Source organism: Amblyomma maculatum, chromosome 8 (genome assembly GCF_055883805.1).
Source record: "Amblyomma maculatum isolate TAMU_Amacu chromosome 8, ASM5588380v1, whole genome shotgun sequence".
NCBI lineage: Eukaryota > Metazoa > Arthropoda > Arachnida > Ixodida > Ixodidae > Amblyomma > Amblyomma maculatum.
In genome coordinates, this window is record NC_139351.1 from 16,270,247 (window position 1) to 16,283,286 (window position 13,040).

The 13,040-nt window shown below is 44.2% G+C and overlaps 1 protein-coding gene across 4 annotated transcripts in view; it reads left to right on the top strand.

Annotated features, from left to right (window-relative positions):
- LOC146180611 (rho GTPase-activating protein 29-like) overlaps positions 1-11,762 on the top strand; it is a 234,747-nt gene extending 222,985 nt beyond the window's left edge. For all 4 annotated transcript variants that reach the window (XM_084576090.1, XM_084576093.1, XM_084576092.1 and 1 more), the window contains one exon: positions 454-11,762. In XM_084576090.1, coding sequence (XP_084432216.1) covers positions 454-622 — 169 coding nt within the window. In that variant the 3' untranslated portion in view covers positions 623-11,762. The remainder of the gene's footprint in view (positions 1-453) is intronic.
- Positions 11,763-13,040: the final 1,278 nt, after the last annotated feature.

Sequence of the window (13,040 nt, forward strand, 5' to 3'; positions counted from 1 at the left end):
TGTGCACAGAAACTGTGTGTGAAATGTTTCCGCGAGATTCAGCGGGATATTGGTGGTGTTTCGGTATATAGTGGCCGATAGTTAGTTAGTGATAAATAATAATAAGAAAGGAGGAGAGAGAGTCCTTCTTTCTCTGCTCCATATAAAGAAAGAGGCAGAGCTCTCTCTCACAGAGACAGAAAGAGGAAGAGGGTCTTTTGAGAGCAAGAGAGATTCTCCTCATTCTCTTTCCCTCCCCACTCCCTCTACCCCTCCCTCCTTCTTTCTGCCCTTCCCTCTCTCTTTCTAGAGAGAGAAAGAGTAGAGAGTGATCGAGAGTGAAGCAGAGCCTGTCTTTCTCTCTCTCTCTCAAAGAATTTGCTCCTCTGCTTATTTGCTCCCCTGAAATAGCAGAAATACTTAAAAAAGACATAAACACCTTCATGGACTTGAATATCCCATTATACTGTGCAGAGCACACAGCCCCTTGCGGGAAAGCGTTTCCCTCAAGAAGCACTGGTTCAGCACCGACGAGGCCAGCAGCACGGGAGGAGGAGCAGTAGGAACAGGTGACACCGTCACTTCCTCCGCACAGTCGTTCTCCGGCAGCTATCCGCCGCCAGGGCCGCCGAGACACGAGTGAGGTGGTGGCATCTTTTGGGTGTGCCGACAGTGTTACAAGGAATTGACTCGGCCGATGTTTCCTGCTCACATAAGGCCAAACAGCCTTCGACAGAGCTTCAGACTCGGCGAAGTGATGCCCAACTCATCGGTTCGTTTTCCCTCGTCTGCACTGCTGTGGAAAGAAAATGTGGAACGTTTGAACGAGAATGTGGTGCAGACATAGCTACTGTAAATTAACACTGAGTCACTCGCTGTTGCTCGCGCCCGAGCATAACCACGCATATCATGCTTAAGGGCACGTTCCTCTGTTGGAGCAGGGCTGGACGTGGCTTGCCTGCTATGGCCAGGCTCCGGTCGAACAGCGCGTCTACTCTGTTTCGAGTGCGTTTGTGACACTTGTTGCCACTTTTTATTGTTTGATGAAACGGGACTATGTTTGAGTCGCACTACTTACGTGATTGTTCACTTGGTATGCTTGTATGTGTCAGTGCACATATATGTGAATATTGGGTAAGGGAGGGCAGCATTTCATGTGTACAAAAGCAATATTTTGATCAAAAATGGCTGGACAAAGCAGCTCCAGCATGCAGCTTGCCCCCGTCCACCAGAATACAGCATAGCGAGATCAGAACCACATGTACGAGATCGATGAAACGTGCAGCTTTTATTGCAAACTGCTTGCGAGCAAACTTGATGAAATCGGGATTGAAAGCTAGTATGGAAAGACTTTCCCGGCAGCAGCATTAAATCAGCATGTCGCCATCTTATTTAGGACCTGTCTACAAACAGTACTACTACAGCTCTGCCGACACCAAGCTGAAGTGACCAAAAAGCATTGACACTCACACGTGGTCCACACAGGCAGACAGATATGCCAAAATGCGAGTTAGCATGTTGAACCTTCATGCTACCTTTACGTTACTCATCACCTGCAATGATTTGAATCTTCTTTGCCTGCAGTATACTCTGGTCCAGAGCCTAATGCACTTTTAACCCCATTTTCTGTGTGTTTGTGTGCACGATGCCTCAGCAGGGAAAGCAAACTCGGTACAAATTACATATGCTGAACTTTTCTTCTCTCACACATGCCTTCACTCTGCTTTGTTGTAGTTCTTTCTATGCATGAGAGGCTTAATTCTTTTCTAATTTAATATATAACTATAATGTTTGCTACATGTCAATTTCACAAAGCACTACTTTGTCTTACTTTAGAACTTTAATAACCGGTCCACATGTAGCTACTCACATACAAAAGGAGCACTGTTTCGAAGGTGCAAAATCTTTCACTCTTGACTAGTGTCGTGCTGTCCATGAATTCCATTCTACCTTAACTGTATGTAATATATTGATGTCTCCACGCATGCAGATGCCTTGGCCGCTTTTCAGAAATTACTTTGTTTTAAGGAGATTTTCCTCTAGGTTAATATGTACTAGTCACTAGCACACTTAAGAACAGTTACTTTGAATAATGTTGCTTATTAACACATACAGCCACTGTCCACAACAGTATGGCTGTTGTGAGATGGCATTCAGACTTTATTGTCAGAAAACATGTTTTAAAGCTGAAGTGCCTGGTAGAAATTTGGGTTATGGGGCAAATTTTCGGGTACTTACACTGTAAACACGAATTACCCTTTAAGGGAGTAAAAAGGGAGCAAACAACCTTCCAACATATTTCCTAGTTGAGGCCCTAGTCCTGGGGTAGGTTTCCATCACTAAAAATTCAGATTACTGTGGTCGGCAATGTTAATATATTCCTGTCTCAAAGCATGCAAAGTTTTTCTGGTTACCAAAACTTTAGCCAAGACTTCATAAACTAAAGTCTCCTTCCATAATCGTCACTGCGTCATATTTTACTGCACTTTAAGGTGGTGGTAATTAATATGCTTCCTTTGGAAATTAATAAGCATTCCACATATTTAGTGTTTGGCATCTCACCTTGTGACTTAGGCAATATAGCCTTCCCCTAAAGGGTGTTTACTAGAGGAGTTATTTTTCCCTTTATGCTCCTTTGTAGTGTAATTCATCTTTACGGTGTCGGTTATAAACGGTATGAATTAACGAAGTATGATGAACATTCACTTCTGCTGGACAGCTTAGGTAGCTCTTCCTTTGTTACAATGCAGCAATATAATTTGTTATTCCTTTACTACGGGGACAGAGCTCGCTTCGAAAAATGCCCGCATGACTTACAAATCACGTCGGAACCAAATAAGGCATGGGTCTGAGCCAAGGCGCATTAACGTGCAGCCTTGTAAACTTCCAGAGGATACTGACCACACTCAGCATACGGAATGCATAGTTTCTGATTGCCTAACTCCCACACAATTATGGCGAATTTTCCGGTGTGTGTGTGTGTGTGTGTGTCTAAATGCTCTGAATGAACTCTTGTTTTATTGCATAAATTTCACCGTCATGCTGTGTACCACTTTCGGCGAGGTCTGCACAGGAGCATGCTTACGGTCACTTGCTTACATTAGTTTTTTATTCAGAATTTTCCTCACAATTTGACTGAGCTCTGGTGCATGCTTGGTCCAACTATGAATATGGTCAGGCCACCATGGATTCGATGCTGGCATTATTATTTTGCATACCTTATCTATCTAGTCGATGTTGGAATCATTAACTGCTGTAGCTGGATGGAAACATGAACGTGCTCTTGAGTTGATATTCTGAATCTGTTACGCTTCCCTTCCCTGCGGACAACACCGCCTGAACATCGTACATGCGCACGGAGTTGAGATTGGACTTGCAAGTGGATATTCGTTCACTACCCAGACTTATCTTCTACGAGATCGTTGCCTTCTGCTGTCAACCTATCTTTGTTCAGATGTTGTTTCCTGTGAAGATTCTTTTGTTCTTGTTTTCTGCCAAGCGCAATGTTTCTGTTGTCAACCATTTGTATATCTGGTCAAGGTTGAGTTTTCTGGAGGATAGAAGTTTAATCAGAAGTCGACGATTAGCAGCCATCTCCTCACGAGATGAACAAGTTTTATTTGATACGTGTGCATGCATTCAGTTGTCTTAGCCAATTACATCCTTTAGACGGATTTGGTAATAGCTCATTATCCTGAACCGGGTGCTCCACTGTGCAAGATATAGATTCCTGAACCTAATTACTGATAACTATGTGGCTTGTAATGTATCTTCATGAGCTCTATCGGTTACAGCTTCCAAATATCTGGAACTGATTTTTGCATTCATGCCAGCAGGGATAGAATGACAGCAACTGGCGCAGGACAGAGTTAGTTGGAGAGCTGGAGTGCACATAGTTGGGCATTGATAATGATGATGGCTAGAAAGAAAGTGCGCATTGGAATTTGGACACATTGCATAACTACATCTGACAAGTTGTTAGTGCAAGCGTTCGAATAACTATGACCAAGGATATACGCACTTGTCGCGATGGAGTTACAGGGTTCGCTAGCTCATGAGGCTATTGACATTAACTCAGTAACACTTGACCAGCATGCACTGGGCCTTTTTCAAACTATGGGGCCTGTTGGGAGACTCAAATCTGCAATTACTAAAGTGCCGGCCCTAAAAACTTTGTTCACTATTTACACCACTGTATGTCCCACCCATAACCTTAGCCAGAGCTCAGTTGGTCATTTGCCTCGATTTCATTTTGATCTGGTTTAGTGAAGTGGGCAGTTGGTATCAATCAACGCAAGGTTATAGTTTTGGATGGGACCAAACAGTGTAGCATCAGCCAAGCACAGCGAGACGCTGGTTGGATTCCTGCAGAGATTAGTAGTGATGCAAGGAGGCTCACTGTGAGCACTGTAGTAACTGACCATGGCTGAAGATGTTTGTTTTTCAGTGACACAACAGACAAATAAGAATAGAGGAGTGGCTGTCTTCTGAGACCAGTAAGTGTTACATAAGGGCATCGAGAAGCCGACAAAGAAAATTGAAACAAAGAAAAGGAAAGGATGAACAGCGGGGGCAGTGCCTGTGTGTGTTACTGTATCACTCTGACTTTTGGCAAATCCTGGCTTTTTGGCATAACATTGACACTAGACTAGTTGTTTTGTACCTCGCTTGGCCTTGTACTACTGAATGAGAGCACACCACAAGAGGCACATACTCAAATGGGGCCTCCATCACCCTCCTGCCAATCAACCAGGAAGGCTGTTATGCTGTTTTTGAAAGTGGCCCCATTCGCCCCCTTTCCTGTATTTTTCTTGGTACAGAATGTTGCCTTGGGATTGGCGTAGACATTCTTTTCTTCTTTTCTTAATCGTCAAGTTTACTTTGATACAACTGACCAGCAGGCAAATGGATGGGACAACAGCAAGCTGCTTACTTTGTTAAGAATGCTACTTGCATAACGCTTTTTTGCCAAGTAACTTAATGAGCATTGTCGTTATTACTTGTGCAAAAGACATTGCTTATCTCTACCAGGAGCTATCCGTTTTCACCCTGGTCCATGTAACATGTTCTCTAAGTCTAGTGCTGCCACTTCAGGACACGATGTGCTATCATGTGCTGTTAAAGATGATTGCTACTGGTGATAACATATGAAAAAAGAAACTGCAGTGCCAAAAAAAAAGAGATATAACACCAACGCCTGAGGCAGGTCCCAGGTGTTGTAGACATATCCTACACCTGTTCACAACCTCAAAGAACCAACTATTTTTAAAAAAAGCAAAGAAGAGTTTGTACATTTCTAAGCAAGCCAAAGATATATTTCTACACACAAGCATGGAAGAGAACATTTATTAGCGCAGGTTCACTTGCTTGATGAAGCAGCATGACAGTCCTTGCGAAGCCAATTTCATTGTCTAAAAAGGATGCCGAAGTGTACTGCACAGCAGTGCGCTTGGTGGCATAAGAAGTGCAGACCACGGCCGCTCGATGGAAGCGCACTGGGTGCGGCCTGCTGCGTCGCGCTGCTGTTAATGGGCAAGCGCGTCCTTGGGGAGTTTACAGTTGCGCCCGTTATTTCTGCTGAGGGCGCCACTGTTCGGGGACACGTCGCCGGCTCTGAGCGCGCGGTTTGCTTCCTTTCTGAGTGCGTTCGCCTCGCGTCTCCGTGGTAAACGAAACCTTTTTTGTGCGCGCATGTGCAAGCACGTTAACGTTGAAACTGGATGCGTTTGTTTTTTAAGGCGAAAGCCGTTCTAGGCCCATGGAACGAAAATCTATGCGCAGAAGCTGTGCCTGTTATCTGTGCGTCGCATCTGTGCACTGGTGTGCCAGTCACAAAAGCACAAAAGCGGACGTGCAAGGAGGGAGATCAAGAATAAAAATGATTGATGGTGATAGGTAATCAATAAAAGTTATAGACATTGATAGAGATAATGACTAATGCTAATAACTAATAATGGTTAATAATGATTAAAATGATTTGTAATGACCAGTATATCAAACTACGACATGTAATGACCGCAATTGATTAGAAATGAGTAAAAGTGCTTAGCAATGTGTGGTAATGACTATAATAGCTAGGCATGACTCATCATTACGGTTAATGACAACGAAATGACCAATATGTGAAACGACATGTAATGACCACTGCTGATTCTAAATGAGTGATAAGGGCTACAATGACTATGCAGGCAGACTCATCATGACTGAGAAACGACCAATATATCAAACGACGACTTGAAATGGCGAACTGTGACAAACGATGAGAGGCAAATGATAGGAGAAGGGTAGGCTTTCGCCGTCTTGCGCTTAAGAGACATCTAAGAGACCCTCTAATTTTATCTGCTGAGCTCGCTTCAGGGAAAGACAGCAGCGAGGAGTGGAAATGCATTTGCTTCCTCTGAAATGAAAGCGGCGCTGCGGTTAAAAAGTCCAGATGCTGAGGCATAATGCCCTATCAGCTGCCATTGAATTTGCTACAAGGGACAGCAGATTGGACTTGTTGGTGATTAATTGTAGGTTAACCGTGCAAACAACGCGACGGGAACACAGGAGAAGAAGACTGCATAACCGCGCTAGTTGTGTCGTCTCCTTTCCTGTGTTCCCGTCACGTTGTTTAACCTAGTTATTTACCAGGGAGCTGGCCAGTGAACTAGGATTTTTAACTATGTGTTGTGAAGCAGATGAACACGATGAGGTAGCACCAGAAGCTTTTCTCGCAGGTAATGTTGCGAGGACATATCAGAAATATCTACGAAGGTTTTTTTTTTTATATAAGCATGCAATTTGTTCTATATTTTGCCGCGCTAATCTGAGTGGCCTTGCAAGTAAAGGAGCCTGTGCATACAACATTTGTTTATACTGTTGAGACTGTTTGAGCCGATGCGATAAAATGAAAAGCCGCGTTCCACAGAAAATCCGGCGCCCGCTCTGTCGGCGGACAGTCGGAAAAAAACCTCTCTGGTAAGAGGCACTTTAGTTGGTGATATGGCCAGGCACCTTTGGCGCAATGAGAACACATGACATGTTCAATGTGGCAGGAGCTGCCAAACCAGAGAGAGTCAATAAGATGTAAGGGTGAAATGGGAATTATTGAAAGCGGGACCCTTAGATCCCAAGTCAGGCACACTATACTCCTATAGGGCACGTTCGTACGGCTGCGGTAAAGAGGGGCTTTATAGTATAGCTATGTGTAGGGTGCTATTTCATATAATGCGGTGGCTTAAGGCTGCATTCTAATGATATGAGACAGAGGCAGCAATTACGGGATACGGTGAATAAGCAGGTAGCAAAGTGCGGGCACTCTAACGAGGCTCCTCAAGGAGACTTAAAAACCCCAAGTTTTGTTTATCACTACCAGGTTGTTGCTTAATTTATGCGATATTTGGTAATGGTTTTGAGGCGACATGTCAGTCGAGCAAGAGCCTGTTGCAGGAAATATAGTCAACTGGACCAGTTACAGGTTAATGAAAACCAAGAACAATGGAGGCTTGATATACCCCGCAAAGGAAGTAATCAAGCTCTGTCAGCTTACGAGCACCTTCATTAACAGGATGATGAAGTCTGAAGAGGTCCGGTGAAGTAGCAAGCTGTGTAAACTTTTGGTTTCATCATTGTTTTCTCACTGTACATACACAGTACCTGCAGCTAATCTATGAAAACATTGATCGTGCCCATGCTAAGCCGCTATGCAAGATATCTTTTAAGTTGCTGCCCCCACTGATAGCGAGCTGGGCTGGAAAAATCAACTCAACAGTGGAGCGATGTGTATGGCTATGGCATAAACCTCTCTCAGGAAAGGTTTTCCGTCTGCGATTGGTAATTTTCTTCCTTTTTTTGTGTGGCCATAATAATAAGCGTACTTGGCTGCTCGCTGAATCTCGGCTGCAGTTGCGCTCTGACGCGTGAACATTCTTGTGATCACAGCTGACAGTTTCACAACAGCAACACTCGATGCGCGTTCTTCTACTGAAAATTACGAACCAGCAAAATTGTATGCGTTTGCGAGCAGCCAATAAAAATATTATTAAACACTTTCGGCGCATATACGTAGCACCTTGAGGCAGACCGGCTCTATCAAGCGCGCTTACTTTGTCCGGTCATGCAAAATGCGGGAAGCCATGACGGATAACGTTCTGGCGTACAAAGTTTAAGGTCTCCAACTGAGTCGAAGATCCCAGGTTATCATCTAGATTTAACCTAATAAACATCTTCATATTTCCACCTTAAAATGTGTCACAATGAGATAGAAAGGTTGGTTACATGTCGCGTTTTCACGGAGGTTGCTCATAGTAGGACATTTTTTTATTGGATAGTGCTGGCAGCTTAGAACAGGTTGACATCAATTTGTGTATAATAGCTGTATGCAGGAATGAGTAAATGGTATGAAAATGACACACGGAATTTGCGACACAGTTAAGTGGTTATGCATTAGGCTACCATGGCAGCTGAACAGCTTCAAATTGTTCACAGCCGGGTGACATTTTAATGTGACGAACAACTGGATCCGATGCAACATCACGGTAATGCGAGCTCTCCAGCCTTGAACCACCGTGACTATAAGTTTTTCGGGGTACACTCCAGTGTACATCCTTGCCGAGCAAGCGCTAAGTGCTGACATGGTCACACTAGACATGACAGTATATACTAATTCTTGCTGCCAAATTGTGTGAAGCGGAGCTCTTATATCCTTAAAATAAAACGCTTCTACCACGCCGACGCCTCCATCAAAGCGCAGCCAGGCGCAGCTCTCCGCGCGCGGCTGTCCCCGAACGGTGGCGCCGCGGCGGTGGCGACTGGAAGTAGGCGCCTCCCGCCGGTTTCGGGCGATGTAGCAGGCCGCACCTAGTGCGCTTCCATCGAGCGGCCGTGGTGCAGACACTGCACTATATTATTGCCTTGCACATGTCTTCTTTGAGTATACAAGATGTCCTATCTGGTATTACATTCCGGATGACAAAAACGCTACTTGAGTGGCTTATAGAGTTAGCATATGTCTGGTTAAAGTATATGCCTGATGATACGATGCCCTTCCACAGTGATACAAGAACCTAAGGACACTCAGGGCATAGACTACCCAAATGCAGGAATTTTTATTTCTGTGGCTTGGTTTACCGTATTTTCCGGTTTATAAGAAGCACCTCTGTATAAGACGCAATCATCATATTTAGAGGTTTTAAACAAAAATTGGTATGTAAGACTTACCTTAATTTATTCAGGTTAGAGCCATAGGACTTGACTATATATGCTTGCTCGACCATCGCATGCTATCTGCCTGAAAGAAAATTTGTTACATGTGCGTGCAACTGATAGAAAAAAATTAAGTGGCAATACTTAAAAGAGGCAACACTTATGCGTGAAAAAACCTTTCACTCAGTGAGAGCAAATACATTTTATTATTAATCAAAGCCTTGAAAGGCTTCATCTTGGTACGCAGTCACCGACTTCTCGCGACAGCGCTCAGGTGTCCTCTTTGTGCTCATTATTACTGTGCTGATCATGCTGCACGCGGACGTGCTGACGCACGCTGCAAAGCACGTGTAGGAGGAGAAAACACACATGCAATAGCCACCATACAATGTTATAAATTGTAACTGGAAAAAGAGAGTCGACTCGATCTGGCTTGTCTTGGTGGCGCGGAAAGGGCGAGGAGCATGAACGTCTCCACCTTTCGGCATGCTGCCAGTGAGACAGCTGTACAATTCTAAAACACCATAATGACTCTAAATATTGTAATGATAGGTGTCGCTACCATTACCATTTCACAATAAAGGTCGCCTATGAACATTGCACAAAATGAAAAAAAAAAAAATCGCACATAAGATGCACTGTTATATAGAATGGGTTACCAAAACGTTTGTCAAAAAACCGCATGTTATACACTGGAAAATACGGTAATTGCTAAGACAGCAGAGTAGTAGCAGTAGTCCGAAATGCTGCTCCACAGGAGCTAGCTAGCTAGCTTCTAGGGAATAGTAGGGAATAGTAGTAGGGAACAGCTAGCTAGCTAGGCAGTGAATAGTCTATCTAGTTGTGAGACACAATGTGCCTCTATCCCTTACGTTGCTGTACAGGGTAGGGACAGCTATGTAGTAATGTGTGCAGGCAAAAGTTGATGTTGCCATAGTATTTGTGACAACATTTCTGGGATCTGTGTGCCAAGATGCCATACTAACTGCTATTAATTATCAAGATCTAATTTCAGGTTGAAATTCATTGACTATGTCAATCCATGCTGTTCGACGAAAATGGCATATATAGTGACAATAGCTGTCTCTTTCCTGGATAGTGGTTTTGGAATACAGACAGCATCTATGCGCATTATTTGTTTTATCTGTCTTGCGCCTGTGTACGGCACGATCTAAGCTTACCTTCTTGTGGTCTAGAAGAAAAATGTAATTTCCTTACATTAGCCACCAACCAAAGGTTTAATTGCTTCATGCCTCGCCTTGCTGGAGATTGGCTAATTTGTGGCGGGACACAATTTGTGAAATCACATTGTAAGCAACTATTGGCTGTGCAGATGCATTGTTAGAAATGGATTTGTGAAGTGAAGACTGATGCATTGCTTCATTTATTATATTGTCGGTCACAACTGTGAGATGAAAATCTGTCCCAGAATAGCGTTTTGCTTTGCTCAGAGTTTGATGCAGCAGTGCGTTTCTCTCTTGTCACAGACGAGACTGAAACACTGCTCAGAAACCCTTGTAACCATTCTCAGTTTTGGCTCACATTTGTGTGCCCATGCTTGAAACGTGGTTTTCGAAAGCAATTTTACAATATTGGTGCACGACAAGCACATGCGAGTGTGTGCAATTGCTTTGTTTGGGGAAAAATACTCTCAAATGAATAGGGCCGATGTAAGATGGCGACCATTTTCTTTGGATCCCATTTGAACCTTGTCACTGCCTGCACTGAGTGTTTCATCCGTGACAGTTCATCTCGGCAGTAGAGGATGCGTGCCTGCGTTCAGGCTGTTAAACATGCGTGCCATACATCTAAATGGCCTCTATATATATAATCCTTGCCTTACAAAGTCCCACAGTTCAGTTAAATCACATCATATGCCAAAGATGCAAGTTAATGCTCACTGATTTATTAAATGGCTGTTACATTGCACTGAATCCTTATGTATGTTATTGTTGTTACTGCTTTTAGTTATTATCCATGCACGTTGCAAGCTGGTACATTCTGCATTTGTTGAGTATGATGTATATCAGCCCTCTGTCCTTTCCCAGTTGGGCTTTAAATAGTGTCATATACTTGCGACACGTATGTCTTTGACAGTTTTCTTTCCTATTTTTAAGATGCTGGCGTCAGCCCCGCATTCCGTGTATTCCTTCCGCGTTTGTGTGATGGTGTTGAATGCAATGCCGTGCACTGCCTCATGCATGCATTGGGTCCCAGTTGAGGACTCTCACGGCATGGATGAATCAGCCCATGGAGCTTTGTACAAACACATACAGTTTGTTTTGTACGAAACTCTATGGGTCACTCACAGTTACTCATAATATGTGTGCGTGTCCTGGTTGGTGAGCGTAACTGTCGCATGCCAGCCTGGAATTGTTGCTTGTACTTGTTGTCTGTTGGTGGCCGCCTTTCGCTGCTGTATGCACGCTAGTCACATGCTCTAATCACCGCTGAAAAAATGCTCATGAAGCAAGCTGTTGTAGCCTCTATACCATAACCCGCACCAAAGCTGCCCACAAAGCTTTGGCTTTTCTGACCAAGGCGCAGTGAACATTGTTTGTAAGGCCTGTGTCAAGCCTGTACATAAAGAGAAATATCCACACTAATTCTTCATGTCTTCTTGTCTATGTCGTTTCATTTTCTGGTGGTGGCTGTGTTAACAACTGCTAATTTACACTGGCACTAACTCAAGAAATGGGTGAGTACTGCAGCACCATCAAATTGTGTGTGTCCTGCGATAGCACCTCGAGGGATGCATAGGCATCAGTATATTTTTTGCTGTCTTGTTGCTTGCACCTGGTTTGTAAGGAAAGACGCCGTTGTGTCACTATAGTCAATCGGCATCGCAAAGAGACAACTGCGGGAATGAAAGACAAAGAACAGCAAAAGCGGTGGTGGAATCTGTTTGCAGCAATCCACAGACGTGATGTTTGCCATCTTATTCCACCGATAGAAAGGTTTCAATGATAAGCCAAGCATAGTGAGTCTGAGACCACTTACGTATTCGACGCCCGCAATATCTTGCATAAGGCGGCATCATGAAAATTGTGTATCCCGGAAAACCTGCACATTAATTCTGGCCTTAGCATGTTTTCTGAGAGCATTGCTACCTTTGTACAAATCAAGTTGGATGGTCCTGATCATGTAATTTGAACTGCATGTATTGTGCTTGGAGCCTACAGCTTGAGGTCAACTAGAATACGCAGCAAGGAGTCTTGCCTCTCTCCCGCGACCACAAAAAATTAGTATTGTCATGGGCTCTGCCTGCTTCCTTCGACTGCTGAAAGATGCCACCTTCGTTGTGCCATGTGCAAGAACTTGGCAAATAGGCATGGCTAGTGGGCGGCCGCGCTCTTGCGGCGCACGGCACGCTACTGTTGACATTATAGTTTTAGTTTACCTTGATCCGCGATTCGTAACCGCGATCCAGCACAACATGTTCCACTGCGCATGCCCTTTGATGCCGATAGATGGCGCCACATACTGGATGTCAGCATATAGACCTGCCGCGTCGGGACCAATCAGCTTGTGCGTCCTGCCCATGTGCGGTAGAGGGTCACGGCAGATCGCGGATCACAGAATACTAAATCTCTCTATTAGAGCTTTAATTTACCGTGTTCCGCTACCATGATCTGCCACCGCGTGTTCTACTGCGCATGCCCAAATCCCCTTGACGCCGATAGATGATGCCACATACTGGATGTCGGCACACATATATAGACAAGCATCATGTTGATAAACAAAAGTGGTGCTGCAATTGGCAGCAACATGAAGTGTAGGCAAAAGCGCAGTGCGCCTACATAGCGCCAAGCGACGCTGCCTTCGAAACCAGTTCGTGCATGCAAATATTCTGAAGCGTAAGCTTCACTTTTGCT